This window comes from Pelobates fuscus, chromosome 8, assembly GCF_036172605.1.
Source record: "Pelobates fuscus isolate aPelFus1 chromosome 8, aPelFus1.pri, whole genome shotgun sequence".
NCBI classification, from domain to species: domain Eukaryota; kingdom Metazoa; phylum Chordata; class Amphibia; order Anura; family Pelobatidae; genus Pelobates; species Pelobates fuscus.
The window spans coordinates 141,444,572-141,469,884 of record NC_086324.1 but is presented as its reverse complement, the minus strand read 5'-3'; the positions used below and the strand labels follow the sequence as shown (position 1 = coordinate 141,469,884).

Sequence of the window (25,313 nt, the reverse complement as noted above, 5' to 3'; positions counted from 1 at the left end):
CTCAGGGATGCCTACCTCACGGTCCCAATCGCACCAAGTCATCGTGCCTTCCTTCAATTTCTCTGGCAAGATGAAATTTGGCAGTTCACCTGCCTTCCTTTCGGACTTTGCTCCGCCCCTTGGTGTTTTACCAAGTTAATGAAACCGGTCATGGCACTACTCCGTTCTCAGGGAGTATGTTCCATCATATATCTAGAAGACATCCTGATTATGGCCCAAGACCAACATTTGCTTCGCAAACACACGCACATGACCTCTGCTCTCCTTCAAAACCTTGGTTTTGTCATGAATTTCCACTAGTCAGATCTGAAACCCTCTCAGATTGTCCAGTTTCTGGGCTTTCAAATAGATTCGGTTCAGGCAACTTTGCCACTGCCTTACCCCAAAATCAAAAACATAAAAAAAGAAATTAAAAAATGACTCTTCACAGCAACCTCGGCTCCGCGACCTTGCACACATTCTTGGACTCTTGTCCGCATCAATCCAAGCTATATTCCCCGGGCCTTTACACTACAGAGCAATGCAACGGTTGAAAACTTCCTACTTGCATTGCTCAACCTCTTACGACCAATTCATATCTCTGACAGACGAAGTTCTCATCGAACTCCACTGGTGGCTTCGCAATATGGAAGCCTGGAATGGGAAAGCGATCTTCGGATCTCAACCAGATTTTATCCTGGAATCCGATGCAAGCCTCTTGGGTTGGGGTGCTACATGTGCCCAAACCTCCACAGGGGGTCTCTGGTCCCCACCAGAACAGGCACTCCACATAAATTGTCTCGAGCTCATTGCGGGATCCTTCGCGATCCGCAGCTTTGCCAAGGACGCCTCCAACTGCTCCCTGGTACTACGGATGGACAACATCTCCGCGGTGCGGTATGTAAACCGACTTGGAGGATCCAAATCCAAACTTCTGTCCGATCTCACCAAGGACCTGTACCAATTCTGCCTGGACAGGAATCTGTCCATTCGAGCAGAATATCTCCCAGGACCGGACAACTTAGTCGCGGACTGGTTTTCGCGTCATTGGAGAGATGCCAGCGATTGGCAATTAGACACTTTCCTGTTTCACCACATTCATCTATTACGGGGACCCCTCACACTAGACCTCTTTGCGTCTCGCCTAAATCGTCAGACAGACGATTTCTTCAGATGGCTACCAGACCCTCTATTTCTGGCAGTCAACGCTTTTCTGCAACCTTGGCCGTGGAGAGGAGCTTATGCTTTCCCTTCTTTCTCGATGATTCAACGGACCCTTCACCGGGTCAAAGCTCAAAGGGTCAGGATAGTAATAATCACTCCACTATGGAGGGCCCAGACTTGGTTACCCACCCTCCTGGAACTCAGTAGATTACCCCATCCTACTACCTCGCTCCTTTCAGGTCCTCCGGAACCCAGCGGGCGATTACCATCCACTCGCCCTACAGGGTCATCTTCAACTGGTAGCTTGGACAGTTTCAGGGGAGCTTGGCATGTCACGGGACTTTCACGCACAGCTCAAACACTCCTATGGGACTTGTGGGCTCCAGGAACCAGACAAACCTATCTCTCTGCATGGCGGATTTGGGTCAGCTGGTGTCTGGAAAGGGACCTCAATCCCGTTTTAACACCTCTTTCACCAATTTTAAATTTCTTATCCTCTCTCTTCGATCAGGGTAAATCATACCGATTGATTCATATTTTTCGCTCCGCCATTTCGGCAGCCCATGACACTATTGATAATTCATTGGTTGGGAAACACCCTTCTGTGTGCAGACTTCTACGGGGCATACGTTTGACGAGGCCGCCTACTGCCAAATACTCTAATTTCTGGGATATTTCGAAGGTTTTCACACTGTTGGATTCCTGGCCTTCTAACGAGACCTTAACCCTACGCCAACTTTCTGTGAAATTGGCCCTGCTCCTGTGCCTGGTGTCCTTCCGCAGAGTTTCAGACGTTCAGGCCTTTGACTCTCATGCTGTGACCTTCGCACCAGACGGTGTCAGATTTACTATTACTAGACGCACTAAGACTAATTCCTCCTCAGTTTTTTACCTATACTTTCCCGACAGACCGTCTCTCTGTGTAGCCCTGTGTACCCGTTGTTACATTGAGAACACTACCTCTCTACGTTCCCCTACTGTACCTCTTTTTGTCTCTTACGTTAGACCTCACAAACCGGTCTCTTCCCCCACGATCGCACGCTGGATAAGATGGTTGCTTACCCAAGCAGGAATTGATCAATCATTCGGTGCTCACTCCGTTAGAGGTGCGGCCGCATCCTCTGCCTTTCGTGCAGACAGCTCGCTGGTGGATATTCTATCCTCCGCAGATTGGTCAAGGGAATCTACCTTTCAAACTTTTTTATTTTAAAACCTACATTACATGTGACTTGTTTTTTTATTCAAGAGCGTTAAAACAGCAAATATGAAGCCTCCTGTCTTGCCATAAAATTAGGGATTATTCTATTTTACAGTGAACTAATAATCTAAATTTTACTAAAGACAGGAGGCGAATGTTTTCCCTCCCTTCGTTCACTCTGGAACCCACCCTTAGGGTAAGTCTCCTATTCTACTGTTATTGCATTGTACATTCTCTTGCAATTTGATTGTTGTAGGTATACGGTTTTTGTTAGCCTAGTAAGATCTAGTCCTACATCGCACTTTACCATTATGATCTTTAAATCTTACAAGATAATCTGAGCTATCACTTAAGTGTGTACTTGTGTTTTTTCTCTTGTGTAAGAGACCATACTTTCACAAAGTTTCTCTTCTTCTCTCCTAGTGTGAAAATCTCACTTTGATGCTCGACAACACGTTTACATGGTTGACTTCATTGCGTTACACCTGAGTTATGGTTCCAGAATGTTTCCAGTATACATGGTTGATTCTACTACTACTGCTGATTGGCATCACCAAGAAAGAGGAAGTGGGAGGAGTCTGATGGCACTATATTGTTCTATGATGCGTTATGATTAGTTGAATTTTTTACAACCTTGTTAACTACTTCTTTGCTGCTGGGAGTTACAGTAAAGAAAGATAAGCAAATATTCGCCTCCTGTCTTTAATAAAATTTAGATTATTCGTTCACTGTAAACTAGAATAATCCCTAATTCTGAACTTTCTTATTTAGCAGCGTTTTATAGCGATGCTGGTGAATGCTTATGCAACCATCATAAATGTTTTGTCTTTTAACTAACTTTTGTGTTACAATAAAATACATTTTGCATTATTGTGTACATTGTATAAAACAAACTAACATTCTCAATAAATGCCATGTGAATTTGGAGTGTCCTTTTAAGCAAGGCCTTGTTGTCTGGTATTACAAAGTAAATTGTCATAAATAAAGACTCAAATGCAATTTATTATATGAGAATATTTATTTCTTAAAGATCTATAGCCTATAATTACATGATTTAATCCAAAGAGATTTGCTCCCCTGCATGTGCTTGTGTATATATATATATATATATATATATATATATATATATATATATATAAACAAATACTCTTTTAGGCATATACATATATATAATTTTATATAGAGGCATTTAACTCTTGAGTAACATAATCAAATAATTTAACCAGGCATCTCCTTCTAGAATACATGGATAAGAAATGCTGGTGAAAATACGGTACTTTTTTCACAGGATAACGAAAATGTTTAAAAATAACTTTTTTCTTACATACAAATTTTATAACTTTCTATTGAAAAGTATTCGCTTGTAGCTGAATTAGTATTGAAAGAAAACTGAAAAACCAAAAGTGTATATAAATATAGGTATTATTGGTCTATTGATTGGACAAATTGTTAATCGGGAAGGTTATGGACTAGTGAATGGATAGATATCAAACTCTCTGTATTCTTTACACTTTTGCAGACTGTACACTTAAAGGAAGAATCATTCAGAATGAGGTGCATTCACTAAACATTGTATTGTAGTAGACAGACATCAAATTACCAAATTCAATATAGCCCGAAATGGGGGATTTTTCTAAATTGGCTACTTTGACCTTAATTTCGAAATGTGGTTATAAATTCACTTCAAGTCACTGTTTAGTAATTATGCTATTAAATAAAACATTTATCTTCAGAAGAATAATGGGCAATTTAAGTAATGGCACATGATAAAGACTTTGTATTCAAATATAAATGAGAAAATAAACTGAAGGATTCTTAGCTAGAGGTGTTTTTGTACATAGGGCATTCTAAGCAATTATCTAACATCCCAATGGGCTTCTTTCGCCTTTGCATCTATATTATTTGGTAATAAACAAAATATGCAGGTCACACGTCAAAATATATCAGTCCCAAGGGAAATTGTGCTTGGCGTGCAATTTAGTACAGGACCAGCCCTGTCTAGAGCTCTGTACTTGTGCTACCCTGCACACTGTAGACACGTTTATTACAGAGGCCAAAGTTATCATAATACTTTTCTCAAGGGGAGATATTTTCCAACATAACCCCTTAATAATAAATAAATTTTTACTGATCTTAATAAAATCCTACTTTATTATAAAGATGGATTTTTCACATAAAAATAAGAAGAAATAAAACTGCAGATGAAGCTTAAAATTATGAGCAGATTTGTGGGGCTTTTATTGTGTTTTTTCCAGTCTGATTTCTTTTCTTTTTTTAAATTGCATTTTAATTATTACTTTTTTTTATTTTTTATTTTTATTTTTTTACACATTTTGCTAAACAACATTGCTGCTAAGAAATATTTTGTGTCATTGTCAGTAAATAGTTTACTAAGAACATAAATCATGTTTTCCAATTCCTGCTGTAAATTTTGAGCTGAAATTATTTGAAAAATTAACATAAGCACAGAAATAACAGTACTTTATGATACTTAAAATAATTACAAAAAATATATATATATATTAAATGAGCTGCTCCTGTTCATCGGCGAACGATTGGTGCTGAGCGATCGTTTGTCACAGTTGGCCGAAGTGTTACAGTAGCAAATGGATTTTCTCCGCTGTAAAAAAAAAAAAACACAAAAATAATTTATATAAATAAAAAAATAAATAAAAAGCTAAGAAGTGAACAAGAATATGATGAAAGATTATTGTATTAATGTTGTGACAGATGGAGTCATGTGCGCAGTAACTGTCCCCTCGATCCCCCCAGGCCAACCCCAGCGGTGATCCAGCCTACACCAACCCGTACTCAGGCCGCTCACTGCTTGGAAGCGGAGGACAGATCCGAGGAATACTTAGGGGTACTGTATGAGGCTGACCCTGTGCAAGCTGCCACCCAGGATAACCGCCAACAACACCGACAGGAGGTGTTGGTTAACGGGCAATCGGCCTAGGGTTTACGGGACACGGGAGCTACTTTGACCCTACTGCAGACCTGAGAGGGGACAGCAACATAAGCACACACATAATTACATTACCTCTCAGGTCCAGGACATGCATAATAAAAAATACCCCAAAATACACATTTAACAATGAGGTACCCCTTCAAGTTCTATACCCCAAGATAGCCTGGATCTTAGCGCCCAACATATGTTGAAATCACTCAGATCTTACAAATTTAGCTGAAATGCCACCAGCTTATAGTTTACACCGACCGCACACGAGGCGCCTGCCCGAAATATTTCCATGAAATTAAGATGTATGGTCAGTCTCTTTCGGGAGTACCAAAATACAGCCTAAACAATTAAAAAGTAGTTAGTGCATACGTCCCCTTCGTCCCTGTGGTTTGGGAGATGTTTCTACCGAACGCTGTTCTCTTCATGTGAATAGTGTCGAACATACGGGAACATGGAAGTCTAAGCGGTGTTCGCACCATCGAGTGTCCGATTTTAGTTCCATGCACTCGACGACCAAACACCGCTGGCTGTGTTCGTATCTCAAAATGGCCGCCACCATGTGTTTGTACATACGAACGATGACCACCCAGCCAACTGCTTAGAACGTTGAGGTGTTTGCAGTTATGGAGGTGTTAGGAGAGGTTAATAAGGAGCACATTCCTCATCTGGGTGGTCGGTCATTCGGTAGTTTCTTCATTAGTTGAACGGGCATTTTAATATAGGGACTCAACGTATTTTGCTGAACAGATAGGTGAAGAGAATAAAATAAACTTTAAAATCCAGGGGCAGAGGATCTGTCACAAATGTAAAATATGAATTTGTTTTTAATCAAATCTATTATCTATCATTTTTGGATAGCAGCATCACAAGAGTTATAGAACTGCCAGTAAGCAGCTGTGAGCCGATGGATGCTATTGGATGAACTCAATTATTATTTTATTTTTTTTCTAACTCCACATTCCATGCAATTATAATAATTGAATGAAAATTCTCCGCAAGGATGCAGATCAGTGACCTAGTTGTGGCAAGAAAATTGAGATTTTGTTTCTTTTTTTTTTTATTTAAATATTTTTTATTTCGTAGTATATATCCATACAAAGTAACATTAGTGACAAAATACATTTAAGGTAAAGTCAACACAATTGTAGTACATAAGTTGTTGTTGTGGTTTTGAATAACAAATTGTCATAGATACATTGGTGGTTTCAAAAGTACATTTAGGATGCAGATTTTGAATAACACTTGAATGATGGACAGCTCTAGAGAATGATTCATATAGAGTAATATAGAGTAACTCAGGAACAATTATTCTCTCGACATGTCTAAGATAGAGTCTCAAATATTTGTTAGATTTTTGTGATTGAACCCTTATTTGAGATTTAGAGGCATTATATATTAGGTATTCGACAATAGATGATAGATAATAGATAGATAGATATTAGCCCATGTGTTGGATCAGATGGGCTACTTAGCCTGTATAGGAAGTGGTCCTAGGAAAATATCGTTATTTTGGGTTGGCCTTTTGTCTATGTTTGGTGTTTTATTAGAACGTACTGTGGTGCTTGAGTGTTTAGGATTAAGGAATGAAATCCATGGTTCCCAGATTCTAGAGTATGTTTGGAAGTTTTGGGATTTTCTCCATCTGTCTGGGTTCTTCTACTCTCTCTATCCATTCTTTAATAGAGGGTATTTGTGTTTGTTTCCAATATTTTGGAATCAGTTGTGAGGCTCCCATAGTGAGGAAATTGAAGAGTGCCCTCTGTTCTCTACTGAGACTTTGTGGTGGAAGTAAAACGATGAAATGTTGGGGAGTGAAAGGAAATTTACTTCCTAAGATTGTTTGGATGAGAGTATGTATTCTTTTCCAGAATTTTGTTATAGAGGGGGCATTGCCACCATATGTGGGATTGATTGGCTGCCATGTGTTGACATCGCCAGCAGGTTTCCGGGGATGTATTATAAATTTTGTGTATTTTCATTGGTGTGTAGTGCCAACGAGTGATGCGCTTGTAGTTACTTTCCTGAGCTAAGTTGGATGAGGTTGATCTGTGGGCTACTCTGAAGATGGTATTCCATTCTCGTTGTGTAATGTCTACCTGAATGTTCTTCTGCCCATTGTAGAGTGCATTTGGGTGGATTTGTGTCCAGTTCATCTTTGATTAGTTTATACATGGTAGATAGTAGTCTTTTTAATGTGAGTGTGTTTCACATATTTGTTCAAATTTAGACAGGTCTTGTGATCCTCTTGTCAAGAGATCCTGGCTTTTGATAAAGTGTGTTAATTGATTGTATTGAAATCTTTGGTTGCATGTTGGTGTGGTGCCAGGTGTGATTTGTGTTAAGGTTTTTAGTTTGTTGTTTTCGAACATATCTCTCAGTCATAGCGTTTTACCCCCATGATATGCATTGTAAGTGTTTCCCGAGATTCCTCTTTGAAAGTGAGGGTCGTGTGTGAGGAGGTATAGAGAGGAGGGGTAAGGGGAAATCTCTGTGGTTTTTTGGAGCCTGTGCCAGACATGGAGTGTGGGTGTGATGCGGGTCGTGTTGGGTGTGATTTAGTGTTTGGGATGGTGGAAGCCACAAGCATGCTTCTAGTGGGATTTCTGAGAAAGTGTTTTCTAACCGAACCCATTGTTTGGTCGAGGCGGCGTTCGTCCAGTCATAGATTCTTGTAAGGTGGATCGCCTTGTGGTACATTTCTATGTCTGGTAAGTTTAAACCGCCCCTGTCTCTAGAGCTTTTGTTTCTTAACTTTACTATTTAGGTCTTAAATGGTACAAGTAAGTGGTCAGCTAATTACATGTCATTGTTAAAGCAACAACTCATAAAGCAGTGACTATATCATTTACTGCCTACATTGTATCTCTGTTGCTGCAAAGATGAAACAGAGTGGGGTCCAAGAACTGGTGAAGCTGTAGGAGCAGTGTTTTGCTCCATGGTTAATGCACTGGGATCTGCTGCAAGCAGTGCAGATGTGGGAACCATTCTAGGTTTTATTTGTGCTGCTGTAAGCAGGAGCAGAGTCACGATCAGCAATTTCAAGTGACCTCTGGCCTGGACTCATTGAGCAGTGCCCTCAACCCCTCTGTTCTGGTGCATCCAACTGGACTGTTACAATTACGTGTTTGTTCATCCACCAGTTGTACAGCACTGAAGAATTGCTGGCGCTTTATAAATAATAATAATAATCAGATGATGCATGAGCACTTTGCAGCCATCAGTAGTATTGTGTAGCAGGGTAAGGTTGGGAACAGCCATGTAGTATAGAGAATTGTCTTCCTTAAAGAGCAATTTTTAACACTATGTAAATATTATACAGGGGACAAAATCCAACCACATGTCATTAACACGATTGGCCTTTAAAACCAACTTTGCTAACCATGCAAGGGAGTGTGATTGGCACTCGAGGGATTAAAGGTCAATTTCAAGCAACAAATGTACATGAATATCTGAAAGAGCAATAAGCTAAATTCCTAGGTCCTCCTCCCCCAATAACACAGCTAGTCTTCATTACTGATTGTATTAAATTACTTCAAAAACAAAGGAATTTTTCTCTTAGTGGAATTTTAACTGAACGAATGTTGATAACGATGCAAAGGGGACAGACTGAATAAAAGGACCAAGTGATACTAAAGCAGGTCATACGAAATTACTAAAATTCATTATTAACCAAGAGCTGTTGGCTAGCAAAGACACTACACAACGGTGTTATGCTTCAAAAGCTTCACCAGAACTGTATCAGTCAGAACTTACCTTAAGAATGGATGTTTCATTAAGCCATTTGCAGCAGGTTTCTATAATAGAATGAAAGATAACATCAGTTTATAGGTTTTCTACCTAAAAATTCTACTGTTTTGCTTTGTTGATGAAAAATGTAGACATTTTAGATTCTTACATATTAACTACGCCAAGATTGCCATGCTTTACTTGTATTAATGCTAATTGGCCAGGTGGTGGCAGCAATGCACCATGTTGAGCAAACAGGACTGAAATATTATAATAAGGTAGAGAACAAACAAATAGGAGGAGAAGAAATCGACATTTTAAATCCTGTGCAAGATTCTGAAGGGCGTTCCGGAAAACAAAGAGTAGAGAAGTTTATTCCAAACATACTGGTTAGATCTCTTTCCTACACTGTAACAAGTAATATGGTAGGGCTATACACATGGGGTGTATCACAAAAGCTCAGGTGTTAAAGCAAAAAATACAATGAAAGTCACCAATATACCCCAATTAAAACTTGTGTGCATTTAAATATGTATTTTTTTTCATTGGGGTTTATCTTTAAACAAAAAGCTGTAGGTCTTTTGTCTGAAGCCTTTACAAGCCCTCTCCTTCTAACTCCGCCCAGACTTTCTGCTGCTGTCCAATCACAGACTTCCCAATACAGCTCAATGAGAAGTCTTTCCAGGGCAGGTGCTCTGTGCAATTGCTGCCTCTTGAGTTTAGCTCCACTGAGCTAACCAAACCAGGAAGTAACAGGACTGGGTGTCTTATTGGAAGCCAGGTGAGTGTAACTATATTAATTTATAAAACTGTTAATTTCAAATTAAATCTGTACTTTTTGTAAAAGGAAAAAAAAATAATAATAATACACTCTTTAGACATAAAGCACTTCAGAAAACTTTTTTTTTCCCCACACAGTTTAAATACTGTAAGCCACAAAAAAATTAAAACCTTGCTTAATTTATCCTCTAATGTGTTTATTTTCTCTATGCAGAGTACCAGGTGCCAGGTGGAAAGGACAGGGAGCCTCGATGGAGACATCCCCTTACAATAAAAAAAAAAAAGATATAGGTTGCTACATATAATTTTGTTTTTCAAACTTCATAAATTCATATTTATTAAAAAATCCTGGGAAGTGATTATATTTAAATAATACACAATTATATATTTAAATAGCAAAACTTAAAAAATGAAATTGAGAAAAGAAAAAACAGACTTTAGTGATTAACAGAAACATGATCACAAGAATATCTTACTGTGCCTCGTGTTTTGTTTTTCCTTTGGTGTTTTGTATATTTTGGTCAGGTCAGGCACAAGGCGAGCTGACCGTACAATTGAATTTACCAATAAAATGGAAGTACAATGTACGATCACAATTCTTTGCTTGCGGTTGATCTTTCATTGATAACAGGTGCAAATCCCACATCTTTGAAAATTTGGCATGTGTAAGACTGATTTTACAGGAATTATTTTTTGCGAGATAATTAATTTCAGTATTAAAGGGCAAATGTCATGCTCCAAGTAATTTAGCTCATTAGATAGAGCATAGGATTTTATCTATACATTTTGCTGGCAGTGTTGCTACAGATTAGGAGTAAACCCCATTTAAAATTAGTTTTTTCTCCTAGCCAATAGATCCCTCTGCTCTTCTTCAATAGCAACCATAGCGCATGTGCTGCAGTTGCTATGGAAATTAGGGAGTAGAGGAAGAAGGGACATGACGTCACTCTGTTACGACACCGACGTGCTGGCAACAAAGTTAGCATGCCGACGTCACTGACAAGATTTGCTATGCTTGGGAATGTGCCTCAAGCAGGGGAAAAGAAAGGAAGAGAAGAGGTAGAGTGGAGGACAGTCTAGAGGGCGGTGCTACACAAAGAGTAACCCCAACATTGCAAAGCGTGTTGCCCAGCAACTCTCTTCACTCATATTGGCTTATAAAGCCTGTGTCTCGCTGAAAGCTTGTTCCTTGAACAGGGCACGGGCTGCCTTCATGTTATATAAAGATCAACACAGAGGTGGTCCCAACACAAGTTAATACCGGTTTGGTTGTGTCTGTTTTTTTTTTTTTTTTTAACCCTTTTCTTTTATTTTGTCACAACTGGCGATCTCGGAGTTTTACAGATCTCTCACACACAGATACTCCAGTAGTTGTCTATCAGTCTCCTCCATAGTCTGTATTACCATTTAAAAATTCAGGTGTGTGTGTCTCAGTTGAAACTTAGTCATAATTAGCATCGTCTGGCAATATTTCTCTTGAGCAAAGAAGTTTTTCTTAATATTGCTTAACTTCATATGTAGAGCTTACTATGTAATCTATTTACCTCAATCAAAAATGATTTACACATTTAACCCCAGACTGTCCTCTCCTAGACTGCATTGGTAACGTGGAAACTATCAAGTATTACAGATTTAAATACGGTCTAACTGGGATGGCAGTGACAGGTTAGATCAATAAGTCTGCTTGAATTGGTCAATGATAACTTGTCAACTTCGATTCAACTTTTTTTTTTTTTTTATTAAAAAAACAAAAACAAACTTGAGTCTTAGTAAAAATGCAAGGCATCTCCATTAGGCTAGTATATAGTTTTTCTACACAAGGCCATATTAAGAGCCCGTTGGGCCTGATGCTGACATTTATGATGGGCCTAATTATAGAATCGTATCGACAGAAAACGCTAAAACAGTCATAGCTCCCGATCGTCATGTATCTGTGGAGGTGGTGCTGGAGGGAAACTCACAGAATATAGCTATCAGAAAACACATACCCTATGCTTATCTCTCGCTTTCATCTTTCAAGTAAATCCATACCCCTTAAAAGCAGTGTCCGGTGAAGCAGGATTTCGGTTGGTGGGGTAAAAGGGTGGGCCACTGACGCGAATCACGTAACCAGAACTGCCCAAAAAAATCTGCCCGAGGAATAAGATGGTCAGCCTGGCGTGAATACATGTCAGGCTGCCTGCCAATCATGCATGCTGGCCAACTAAGGAAATACTATGCAGACAGCACCCTGAGCTTGGCATAAATGCGTCCAATGATGCGCTCCCTCCACGCTCTCTAAGAACTGTCCCCTTACACTCATTTGTCCACTCCTCTTCTTATCTGCTTAGTAGCAGGCAGAAGCTCCTGTTATACAGTCTGGGACAGAGAAAAGGTTTATGAAGTGAGTGTAGAAGAAAGGGAACATGCCAAAGAGTTAGAGAAACTGAAGCAGTAAGAGCATTTGCAGAGTGCGCAAAGTCAGCTTTACATTAACTAATTTCATTGTCAGCCAGTCCACACAAGGTTTGTTTCCCTACATCCACAAGTGAAGACCAGTAAAAAAAAAAAAAAAAAAGTTTAAAAATAATATATATATATATATATATATATATATATATATATATATATATATATATATATATATATATATATATATATTTACTTTCAGCCTATTCCATGGGCATGGGTCTGGAGCTGCAGCTCCATCAGCCCCTATCCTAATCAGGCCCTGTTTCTACAGGACGGATTTCCAGTCTCCCCACTCGTAACATTTAAATACATTTGTCCCAGAAATCAATATGCCCAAGATCACGGTTGTGTCAAAAGTGAAATTCTTCTTTAATTTCAACTATGTGGTTGGGGCAGCAGATTTTGTGATAAAGACCCCACAAAAAAAACCCAGGACAAATCAATTTGTTTGGATGCAAATTAAAAGATATTTGACTAGTAAGTACCAGCTGCAACTGATTTGTGCACAATATTGGTTTTTTGGGAAATATCTTTTTTTTTTCTCCTTAGAAGGCATAACGTACACCAGTGCCATGAGTACACTGCAGTGATGCACATTACTCTGAAAAACTTATCTGTGGGGTTTAATTTCAAGTATTTATTATCCTACACAAAGTTCATTTTTCCAGTAACAACTTTCCTTAGTTTCACAATAACAACTCGGTTGTAAACCTTAGTTGCCCTATCAGGAGCAGCATTTTCTATTTAAAGGACAAATGGATTAGATAATAGTTGGATAACAGTCCGATCTCTGATCTGGTAAATGCCAGAGGTTACTGTGTCTCAAGACTTGTTCTGGCTCTTGCAATATAACCTGTGGAAAAGAGAGCAGACAATCGGCTAGTATGCAGCATTCATATATTCTTTTTTTCCCCCTTTTCATGGTTTATTGATATACATGACATATCTCATGAATAACAGCAGTACAATATACAATGTAAATCGTATAGTCATACATAACAGCCGTACTTTATATTCTTATTCTATATTTCTATGGCAGATAATTTAGCAGTGAGACTGCAGGGGCATTATTATCCTCATAAAGAAGGAAGTCCCGCCGGTGTTTGGCCGCAAAGGTACTGCGGCTGTGCGCAGCGTAATGATGGGGGGTGACACATGACACTGGAAGTCATGGCACCCCCCTAGTCAGTGGCACCCGGGGCGGGCCGCCCCCCCCCGCCCCCCCCCCCCCCCCCCCTTAGTACGCCACTGAATGCAAACACTGCCTTTTCCCTGAAAAAACAGTGTTTACTGCAAAAAGCCTGAAGGAATGATTATATTCACCAAAAACAATAAGCTGTAGTTGTTCTGGTGACTATAATTTTTAAATACATGTTGAGATATTTTCTCGTTTATGAATACAAATTTAAATCATACCAGTCCACAATCACAATGATTACTTACAGGGGATCCATTAGTTGCCACAGGGGCAGGTTCTTTGGCAAGTGGTACGGTGTAGGAAGTTGTCCCTTGGTTTGAGGAATTGCCGACTGTCTCCAAATAATCTGGTTCTGGCAATACGACGGCACCCTTTTCAACTAAGTTGGCTGCGCTAAGACTCCTAACAGGGGCAGGGCTTGGAGTTGCACTGCAGATATGAAATAAAAAACAAATTGATTAATCAGAGAACTCACCGAGAGCAAGTGTCAGCTAACATGCCTGATTGGCTAGAATAAGGCATTGTTCTTGTACAGAGGAAACATTGAAGCAATTATGTAATTCCTTCTTGTTTACAGAGCTATCTGGCACATTTGCTCTTACATTAGTAATGTTTGTATTTCAAACGTTGCATGAAAGATCGGGCACTACCAGAGCTGATCATTCATTATCATGCTCCAGCCCATTGTGCCACTTTGTGTTCCCAAGCTACCTTCCTTGGTAAACTGCCATGGCCAACAGCGCTATGAGTGGCATAGGTGTGGCCATGTAAATACAGGACTGCTCCGACTGACAAAGTTACAACTTGCTTTTTTCTAGCTGGGACAGAATAGTTTTTGTGCAAATGGAAGCCCGTATTGAAACATAGAAGAGATGAGAAAAGGAATGGTTCATATGAATGTATAACGGAACCAAAATTTTACCTTTGCACATTTGGCGACTCTATTCCATTTTCTTCTATTGGCCTTGTGTAAGATGATGGGAACCAACCTTTTCTGCAAGGAGAGTAAAAAAAATTAAGAATTAGCCAATCATAATAAGCTTACTGGCCATATGATGTAGTTGCAACCTTTACAGCTCATACACCAGTAAGTTTTGCCCTATATAGGGATCAGCAGAAGAAAACAAAATTATCTCCATTATGCCCTTTTGCCAAGACAATGCCATTCAATTGGCAAGACTGGTTTTGGTGCAATGCCTTCTGCAGACTAGAGCCCGAGGAGGCAGACTAGTTTGACTAGTTTATAGGGTCGTCCTGTTGTGCAAGTAACACCACTTTGTATCTTATCGCTTGAGCACACAGTCATGGATCATTAGCCAGGCGTAGCAGGGGTTAAAGATTGCGAAATTGCTCTAGTAAAGAACATAACAGTTTTAACAGCCTCACTCTATTTTAAGTAAGCAATTGTCTTTTACGGTCTGTAATGGGAAAAAAAATAAAAAATACATTGATTTTATTCTTCATTCTCGGGTCCTCTACCAGAGGCCGGAGAGTTCTGTATAATATCTTCTTTTTTCTGCATGATAATGCGCAGAAATAAATATATAAAGCCTTGATTTACAAGTAAGGCTTGACCTAGAGAGAGAGAGCAAGTTGACATTTAAAACGATTTTAACTTGAACTCTTCATTTTATTCTATTTTAAGCACAAAGTAAATTGGAGTGTAAAGATAATATATCCACAAATTCAGATGGCAGAGATTATAATAATCTAACTTTACTAATGTTGCTGTCTTTATAGTGCTTCTGTTTATATCTCTTTCATTCTACTAAAGAGCTAAACTGTATTTTATGGTGTTCTTTCCGATGTCAACAAGGCTGGGCATGGCCGACCTTTAAACAACATTATCAAACAAGTGGCTTGATTAAACAAGGTTTCCAGCAAGGTAGTCAGATGACATATGGAACATTTCTTAGCTGTGAAATATAGAGTAAAACCATATTCAAATGTTATAATTCTGTGAAATCTGATAAACCGTTTTCAGCTATTATAGAATAATTCAGACTGGTCAAAATCTGAATAAACCACAATTAACGCTCTCCCTTCCACTTTTTAAAGCATAGATCATGTATAAAAGTAAAAAAAAAAAAAAAAAAAATAATAAAGAGTATGCTCACTCCAGCATTGATTAGCTGCCGTGTACTGATTTTTATGCCCACTAGATGGAGTCATTTTGACATTTGTTTACAATCTCTTCCAGGCACTTTCATAACTTTTATATGCAGGTGTGCGCCTGTTTGTTACATATACAGTATACTGTATAGCACAAATATGCATTTGGTATGCAACCATTTTTAAAATGAGAATAATGATAATGTGACACACTAAGCTCTATACTTAGATATGTCAAGAATGCATTGCTCCATGTTTGCATTACTTGCATTCCAAGCATATGTGCATGCTGTTCAAACTGAGCTATGACTCGACATCTTGTCTCTGTTCCGGTATTATATATAAAAAAAAACTCACTCACACTAATCTACAGATTAAAGATTCTATGCAGTGCTAGCTTCAACTGTACTGGGAGCTGCGCAAAATCTTCCAAAAGTGCGCGGTTTAACTGCCCAACTCTTCCAAACTCTAGGTTTCAGAAGTCATTTGAAGATGCCAGTCAATACTAAATGGGCAATTTATTAACCCCCTTCACTGTTGACTGCGCATATTACTTGACTGCTATATGGAAGATGTTCTTGTTGGTTAAATATTAGATATAGTAAAGGATACCGGACTCCAAAAATCGATGCTCAAAATAAGGGATTTTTTTTATTTATATTGTACACTAAGTTAATTCAATATCAAAAAAGTATTGGATACAATCTATAGTACACCACTTCATATCAACAATATCCTAAATCCTGACCCAGTCTGAAATTAATACTTTTGTTTTTCCAAAATATTAGACAAGGACACTATGCAACAATTGTGGAAGGAATTCTTCAGTGGATTAACTTTATGAAGGACTTTACAGGTCATGTGGTTGAAAAACAAATGACAGTATTAATTTGAGACTGGGTCACGGCTTAAGATATTGTTGATATGAAGTGATGTACTATAGATTGTATCCAGTACTGTTTTGATATTGAATTGGTGTACAATATAAATTAAAAATCCCTTATTTTGAGCATCGATTTTTGGACTGCGGTATCATTTTTATGTTTATACTTTGAGGTTAATTATAGGTGGGGAACCTCGATACCTGCACCGAATCACAGTTTTGAGTGCCAACATATAAATATATATTTTCGGCTAAATATTCGGTGTTGCAAGTTTCTGAATCTTAATTTTCTCATCACATCAGACTCGTGTAGACTACAAATTCCAACTAGCTCAGCCAGGCTTTGGGAAATACAGTGCACTATACATGTAGTGCTCAGAAGAGCTGCAATGAGGTAAGGTGGCCCACGTCTATATTGATTGTTATGCAGTACACTGTCCAATACAATCCACAATCCAATTCATTCAATATCGCTATGCATGGAACACTCGATCCAATGTTCTACTCACAGTTTAGATTTGTCATGCTCCCCATAAAGCCATCCTTCTTTTTCTTCTGGAATAAGAAGGGTAATGACATCTCCCTCGGAAAAGCTGAGTAACGTCTTGGAGTTTCCAGTGTGTGGAAAGATTGTTCTTACTTTTCGCTTTTTTATTTGGTTCAATCCTGTTGCAACAGACATGGATCGTGGCATACTGGGTTCCTCTGTTCTCTCTACTGGAAAGGAGTCAAAGGGAATTACATGAACATTTTAATAGTGTTAGAAGAGAAAACAAACACACACTTAAAAAAAAAGAAAAAAGAAACCACAAAAGGTCTAAATAGCAGTTTTAACAAGGAATCTCCAGGGATACCATTTAGTGAGATTATTAACCTTTCCAGCATGAGGCAGTGTTTGTGACAATAAAAATCAGTACATTAGAGTGCACTTTAAGCCCACTGTAGTGGTTATGTTTCCATGAGTCACCTGGCACCAACCCATAGTAAGTAGTCAATACATTTTTGAGCAGTTCAACACCTAGCGCCCTTTGCTATCCAGAACCTTAGTCAGGCATAGCTCAAATAGATGTTCTTTTTCCTCATTAGATATATAAATTCCACCTGTTTTTTGGGCAGAATTCACTGGTTAAGAGCATTAACCGACATCAGCATATAAAGATCCATTTCACCTGTCTTTATACAGTGTCAAATAGGGGCCAACCCATATATCTAATGTGGAAGAGGAACTCCCTTTTTAGCTGTACATAAGAGAGAGTATAAAATTGATGCATGTGAATACTTTTTATTCTTATTTTATCCTTTAAATTTGAATACATTTTAGTGGTTTTATATTTTCCACTTGGCTGGTTTTATTGTATTTGTTCCTGGTATACTGATGGACTACCATGTGATTTGTGGATATGAGGTTTATACCACCTATGTGGATTACACTGTGCAAACCCATTGCTATATAACATGTAAGTAAGTTTCTATCTTTTATTGTAATTAACATATACAGAGAGCACTAAGCATTTTTTATTATATATATTTTATGTGAACAACATTTTAGAAGGAGTCATCACCACCATATCCTTAGGCGATGATCATACAGCCTAAGGTACCATGACTGTGATATGGTATATCCTGAGTGTGTATATATATATCTGTGTTTATCCATAGGTGGAAATTATGCCATTGTATGTGAGTTTGCAGGAAGCTCTATCACATGTGAGTGACCATTTTTTTTTTAGTTCATTTTATAATATACAATACCAATACTTGCTACACAAATGGGTCTTTTTTGTCTCTTTCCTCTTTAGATATGACTATCGAGGATTCCAATAACATGTGAGGAACAAGACGGTCTATGTAAAATTTTTAGACTCTCATATCTGATACTTAATATTGGGGTTTACATATAAACTACTAAACTTTTATTTTTGGGGGACACAACCTGGTTATCTGTGATTTATATCTAAAGAGAGGGCAGGCCCAGGGAAGTCTCAAACAGTTTAATAGTTTGGCTAATTCCCATTCAATGGTGCCAGTGGACTCCTGGCACTATAACCACTATGGGTAACTGTAGTGTTTATAAATCTTGCAACATCCCTTTATTTGACAGACTATGTCAATATAACTCTAAACAATGGAGAAACAAGTCATATACTTATGACAACCGTTTTATATAATTTGCTTCAAATAATCTCAGTTATCGTCCCAAGATGACTGCTCCCAGAAACAGTATTTTGTAGATTCAATTCACATGAAATTTATACACAGAAAAATGAAATATATTAAAAATGAATCTACAAAATCCATATAAAAAACAAAACAAAAAACAAAACACCGTCGGGTGGAATGTGCACGGTGTATATTAGCAGGTTAAAAAAATAGTCTGCAATTCGAGAACCTGGATATATCTTTCTATGCAGATATTTCTGGCAACACACTGAAATGGCGGAGATCCCTGCAGCCTCTTACCACTCTTCTATGGGACCATAATATCCGGTACCGGTGGCCCCTTCGCAGACCCTGCTGATCCTCCACGGGGACACCCCGCACTATGTACACACTCTACAGGATGCCGCTGCACTACTGGGGACCCTGGGCCTCCAACAGACCACCCTGCAGTTACAAACACATCACCCGGCTAAACCTGCCACACACACGTGGAACCCTGCAACAGCCACCACTTTCGTCCCTCGGAAGACCGTACCAAACACGCAAGCAGCTGGGGCACCTGAGGCCTCTGACTCACACCTCAGGATTCCATGTAACAACATGGACCGAGACTGTATATAGTTCAACTGTTTTATTCCATTTAATTATTTTTTCTCTCTTATTAGTTCCTGCTAGTATACAGAGATACAGAGCGCTTCATACAGCATGCATAGATAGGCAAGTTCTTTAGACACCTCCAACAACAGAGTTAAAATGTCAACGTTATATATGCTAGTTACATCCACTGTATATCCTTGTATACCGTTTAAAAAAAAATGGGCACAATATATGTATTGCCTTTGCGCATTTTGAATTGTACGACTGTATACTGTTACCTAAGCAACTGTTTGACCTTATGCCCGCAAAAATAAAGAATATAAAAAAAATAGTCTGCTAACTTCTGAAATGGAATTCTCTTCCTAAAGGTAACATTAAACTATGACTGCTAGCTTTTAACCTAGCAGGTTAGGGTGGTTGACTATAAGAAGGGGGTTGCATAGTGAATTAGCACTTTGTGTGAAGCACAGAAGAGAAACCTATATGCTCAGATTTCATGCAGTCAAACACATGAACATGCAGACTGCAAGATATCAGAGGTCCTGGGGCCCTAACAGAATGTAGCCTGTTCAATACCACATCTCGCTTTTATGGACATCACTGTCTTCCATGTTGTATTTACCTACTTTTATTACTTGGGCTCAAAGGAGTTGTAATCTATGACCTGTAATCTGATGCACAGAGCTATGGAACAAATTGCTATAAACACCCTGTTCTGTACATCTATCGTGCCACCAGATGGCTTTAATCTTAATAACACATTAAGAAGATCAAAACCATGCGGAGGCTATAATTATTATTTAACATTACAGCCACCACAAGCACTGTAATGCAAGTAAATTTGACATTTATCATTTTTTGGGGGTAATTATATATATATATATATATATATATATATATATATATATATATATATATAGATGTTTGTTTGTACTGTTCTGTAAACCAACATTTTGCTTTTAAAATAATATTTATTGAAAGAAAGGATTCCAAATGTTTTAATATGTTCACCTTGAGCCTAAAGGAACACTATAGTCACCTAAATTACTTTAGCTAAATTGTGGTGGAATCTCTGTAAAAATAAATTTAGTAGGCCGAGATTACCACGTGGCATGTGTATGTGCATATGCTGACGTATCGATCAGTTGGTTGCACGAGGCAAGATACGATCAGTAGTGTACGGAGCATGTGCAAGAATACAGGATATAGTATTCCCCCTCCTCCATTGTGCTGGACAAGCCATGCGGTCAAACAGGAAGTTAATTCTTATTGTGTTGATTGGTTAAGAGAATGTGCGGGTGGAGCTTAATATGGGAGGAGTTATATGCCTATATAAGGAGCCTGCACTATTGTCCGGGGCTCAGAACTTGTGGTATTTTGGTGACGCTAGTCCCTCTGAGTCCCGATCGGTGATCCAATAAAGAATCTCTTCCTTCCTGAAGAAACCTGTGTCCATCTCTCTGTACTTGGCTTCCGTCAGTTTCTCCGGTATCATTTGGTGCATTGGCCGGGAAGCTCATCGTTCAACGGTAGCTGAGAGGCAGAGGCGTGAGACGGTCTATCTTTGCCCACGTTCTCTACGGCTGCACCCCTGAACTTCTGCGTGGACCTCCCTTCGTCTCGGCGCCACTGGGCCGTTGTCCAGGAGATCATCGGCCTCTGCGTGAGAAGTGCTGGGGTGTCCCCGTCGATGAGTGTGAACTCAGGTTCAGGAACGAGGAGGTAAGACAACTGCTGTTTTAGACGGCAGGACCCACTAGGGGTATACCGATTGTGCGGTAGGCCCAAAGGGGTTTTGAATCTGTGTATCTGCCCCCTCTGTCGGAGGGAAGGAGCGAAGGCGCACCGCTCGATCGAACGCTCTTTAGTCAGACCGTTTGATTTGGTTAGTCAGGCGGGGCGCTCTGGTGTAAAATAGCCCTAGCCGGACACCGGTGTCTTGTCTAGACTAGCGTTCTAGGGTGTATATTTTGTTCGCTAGGTCGGAGGGACCGGGAGACTAAGCGGCGTCTGTGTAAATCCGGTTCGCTAGTTCTCATCCTATCTGGGCTAAGTGGGAAGGCGTGTAAATTTGGAACCCACTAGACTTTTGATAGTACGACTAAGAGGCGTCTGTGTAAATTCGGTCCTCTAGTTCGTTGTATAGTGCGACTAAGAGGCGTCTGTGTAAATTCGGTTCTCTAGCTCGCTATATATGTGGTGATTGGGCAGTGTGGCTAACCAAAACGTATGTAGATTGTTTTTAGGTAGTCCATTCAAGGTACTGGCCAATAGTTTAGTTGGGAATTGTAAATGTGTTAGCGATTGTTTAGTAAAGTGTATATCTTGTTAGATAGCGCGAGCTCAGCCGTCTAGCGAGAGTGTTAATAGTGTGTTGCTGTATTATAATGCACGGTACCATAACCCTGTATATTTACTGACATTGTATAATAAGTACTAATCATTGTCGTCCATTGCATGTTTAACACCATAACCACTAATAATTGTATTGTGACCTTAACTTGTACTTTGACCTATGCTAACCGTACTGTAACCGCTATTTGTAAAAGACGATGTTACTGGGGTGTGTTATAGACGGGTAATTCGTATATAGAGAATTATAGCGTGGGTGACTGTATAGTTACGCCAAAGGGCATAATATTGATTATATAGTGACTGGTGTAACAGCTGTGTGTGTACGGGAATTCCCTGAGTGTTTATTGTTATTGTGTACGTTTCACTTGGTAACCGTACCACGTGGTGCTGTTGCCAGAGGAAACGGGTGTGACTGTTGAATAGTACGCGTGTATAGTATTTGTTGTCGACGACGTTCCATTGTTAAGTATGGGTGCGTCGCAGTCAACGATTCCGGATCCCTTAGGTTGCATGGTAAAGAATTTTAAAAAGGGATTTAAAACTTGTGATTTTGGGGTTAAGATGTCTCCTGTACGTTTGGTTACTTTGTGCACTAGGGAGTGGCCTACTTTGGTTGCGGCATGGCCGCCACGTGGCAGTTTGGATCTAACTCTGGTACAGCGCTTACACGTGGCTGTATCAGGTAGGCCTGAACTTTACGGCCAGTTTCCTTATATTGACTGTTGGAGACAGGCCGTAAATGACTCGCCAAAATGGCTCCAGACATGCCACGAGGAGCAGTGTCGCCTCATGGTAGCTAGGACTTGTTCGTCCACTAGGACTGGTGTTAGGCCCATTTTGGACACGCCCCCTGAGTCCGAGATCCCTTTGCCGCCCCCTTATTTTCCGTTAAGAAGAAGTGACGCAAACGCAGGAAGCCCTGCACCCCTCCCCTCATTACCCCCATCCACTTCCGCTTCCTCCTCCAGTACAGGATCCACCCCCCCTCGTACTAAATCTCCCCTTCCGGAACCAGAACCCACCCCCATTAGAAACGAATATCCTGATTTGGCGCCACTTCAGACTTCCGGTCAAGCTTCATCTAGCTCGGCTCGAAGTGTTTTATTTACGACCTTTTCCCAAAACCAACCTCCCACATCCCCATACCCTACCTCTCCCCGACCGGAACCCATGACTGACGCCTCTCTACGTAGCCCCATCCAAACCCGACAGTTAACTGGTGCCCAACAATTAAAGCACTATCAGATGCCTCTTCGCCTAAATCCCGGGTCAGCTTATATCGATGCCGCAGGTCAAATGGCACACGCTGACCCAGTCTTCGTATATGTCCCATTTACCACAACCGACCTTTTAAACTGGAAGACCCATAATTCCTCGTATACTGAGAAACCACAAGCCATGACTGATCTGTTCACCTCAATAGTACAGACGCATAATCCGACATGGGCTGATTGCCAGCAGTTATTAATGACTTTATTTAATAATGAGGAAAGAACGAGAATAAATCAAGCAGCCATTAAAGCATTAGAGGATAGAGCCCGTGCTTTGAACCAAGCTAATCCAGCAGCATGGGCCGCAACACACTATCCCAATACCGATCGGAACGTAAATGGTGCTGACATGGTTCAACTCAGAGCCTATAGAGACGCTATAATTGCTGGCATGAAAGCAGGAGGAAAGAAAGCCATTAACATGTCGAAGACAGTTGAGGTGATCCAGAAAAGCGATGAAGCGCCCAGTGTCTTTTATGACCGATTATTGGAGGCATACCGCTTGTATACCCCCTTTAATCCGGAAGACGCAGACAATTCCCGAATGGTTAACTCCGCCTTTGTCAGCCAAGCATACGGAGATATTAAGCGCAAGCTACAAAAGTTAGAAGGGTTTGCAGGTATGTCAATCACCCAACTAATGGAGGTAGCAAATAAGGTCTATATGAACAGGGATACAGAAAATAAGAAAGAGGAAGAGCGCAAGATGCGTAAAAAGGCTGATATGCTAGCGGTAGCGATCGCAGGCGTAGATAGACGGGGCCCAGATAGAGGCGATAGTAAGTGGAATGAGGAACCTCTAAGTAGGAATCAGTGCGCTTACTGTAGGGAAGAAGGGCATTGGAGAAATGAGTGTCCGCGAAGAGAACAGTCTGAGAGAGACAGACCTAGGTCAGGTTACGGAAACTTTAGAGGCAGAGCGAGAGGTAGAGGAGGCCCCGGAGGGAGTAATGGTTATAGAGGGAGTAATGGGAACAGAGGAAGTGTTAGGGAAGATAGATATATTCCAGCAGCGCAGAGGTCCCGCGATAGAGAAGGTAGGGACTTTGTAGGATTGGCTGACACGGTCATGGAGGACTATTGATACCGACCGGGCTCCATCCCCCTTGGTCGAGCGGAGCCTATGGTCGATGTATCAATAGGGGGGAAAAGGAGTGCGTTCATGATCGACACTGGTGCTGAACATTCAGTGGTGACTAATCTAGTTGCTCCTCCATCTGGAAGGACTATTACTGTGATAGGAGCAACTGGAAGAAGTGCTGAAAAACCGGTTCTTAAAAGTCGACTCTGTACATTGGGAGGCCACGTAGTGAAACACCAATTCCTTTATATGCCTGAATGTCCAGTCCAATTGCTGGGACGTGATATGCTATCAAAATTACAAGCGCAGATTACGTTCCTACCAAATGGAACAACATCCTTAAAGTTTAATGGACCTTCAGGTATTATGACTTTATCCGTACCAAAGGAAGAAGAGTGGCGACTTTATACAGTGTTGACTAGCCAAAACCCTAGGAGTGATGAGACATTATTCAACATACCAGGAGTTTGGGCAGAGAACAACCCACCAGGACTGGCCCGCAATATTCCACCCATAAAAATTGAACTAAAACTTGGGGTTTATCCAGTAAGCCTACGACAATACCACATCCCACAGAAGGCTAAGAAGAACATTCAATCCTATCTGGATAAATTCATACGGTATGGTATCCTAAAATTCTGTACTTCCCCCTGGAACACCCCATTGCTGCCTGTTCAGAAGCCCGGTACAGATGAGTATCGACCTGTGCAGGACTTAAGAGCAGTCAATGATGCGGTTGTTAGCATACATCCAGTTGTACCCAATCCATATAACCTGCTTGCTTTAATTCCGGGCGGGGCTACTTACTTCACAGTCTTAGATCTCAAAGATGCCTTCTTTTGCCTCCGAATTGCCGCAGAAAGTCAATGTATTTTCGCTTTCCAATGGGAGAATGCTGTAACGGGCTCAAAACGCCAAATGACTTGGACAAGACTGCCCCAAGGGTTTAAAAATTCACCTACCCTATTTGGTTCAGCCCTAAGTCAAGATCTATTGGATTTCGAGTCCATCCCAGGAGAGTGTGTATTGTTACAGTATGTAGATGACTTGTTGATAGCAGCAGTTACCAAAGAAAAATGTCAGCAAGCAACGCACGATCTACTACACATTCTCTGGAAGGCAGGATACAAGGTGTCTAGAAAGAAGGCTCAGTTGTGTTTGCCAACTGTCAAGTATCTGGGATTCTATATCTCTGAAGGTCAAAGGATTATGGGGCCAGAGAGAAAAGAAGCTGTCTGCCAAATACCAATACCCAAGAATAGAAGACAAGTGCGAGAATTCTTGGGGGCAGCAGGCTTCTGTAGGATATGGATTCCCAGCTATGCGATACTAGCAAAACCTCTGTACGCAGCCATCAAAGGTACAGAGCACGACCCCTTCTTATGGACCCAAGAACAGC

At 40.2% G+C, this 25,313-nt stretch overlaps 1 protein-coding gene across 2 annotated transcripts in view; it reads right to left on the bottom strand.

Annotated features, from left to right (window-relative positions):
- Positions 1 to 4,169: 4,169 nt before the first annotated feature.
- The window catches only part of BAIAP2L1 (BAR/IMD domain containing adaptor protein 2 like 1), a 133,959-nt gene continuing 112,815 nt past the window's right edge, over positions 4,170 to 25,313 (bottom strand). The window contains exons 10-14 of one of the 2 annotated variants that reach the window (XM_063430370.1): positions 16,960 to 17,164; positions 14,378 to 14,449; positions 13,701 to 13,884; positions 9,054 to 9,094; positions 4,170 to 4,961 (exon numbers count right to left, since the gene is read on the bottom strand). In XM_063430370.1, the coding sequence (XP_063286440.1) occupies positions 4,883 to 4,961; positions 9,054 to 9,094; positions 13,701 to 13,884; positions 14,378 to 14,449; positions 16,960 to 17,164 (581 nt within the window). In that variant the 3' untranslated portion in view covers positions 4,170 to 4,882. Of the gene's footprint in view, positions 4,962 to 9,053; positions 9,095 to 13,700; positions 13,885 to 14,377; positions 14,450 to 16,959; positions 17,168 to 25,313 lie in introns of both variants that reach the window. The other variant, XM_063430369.1, reaches the window with a different exon arrangement.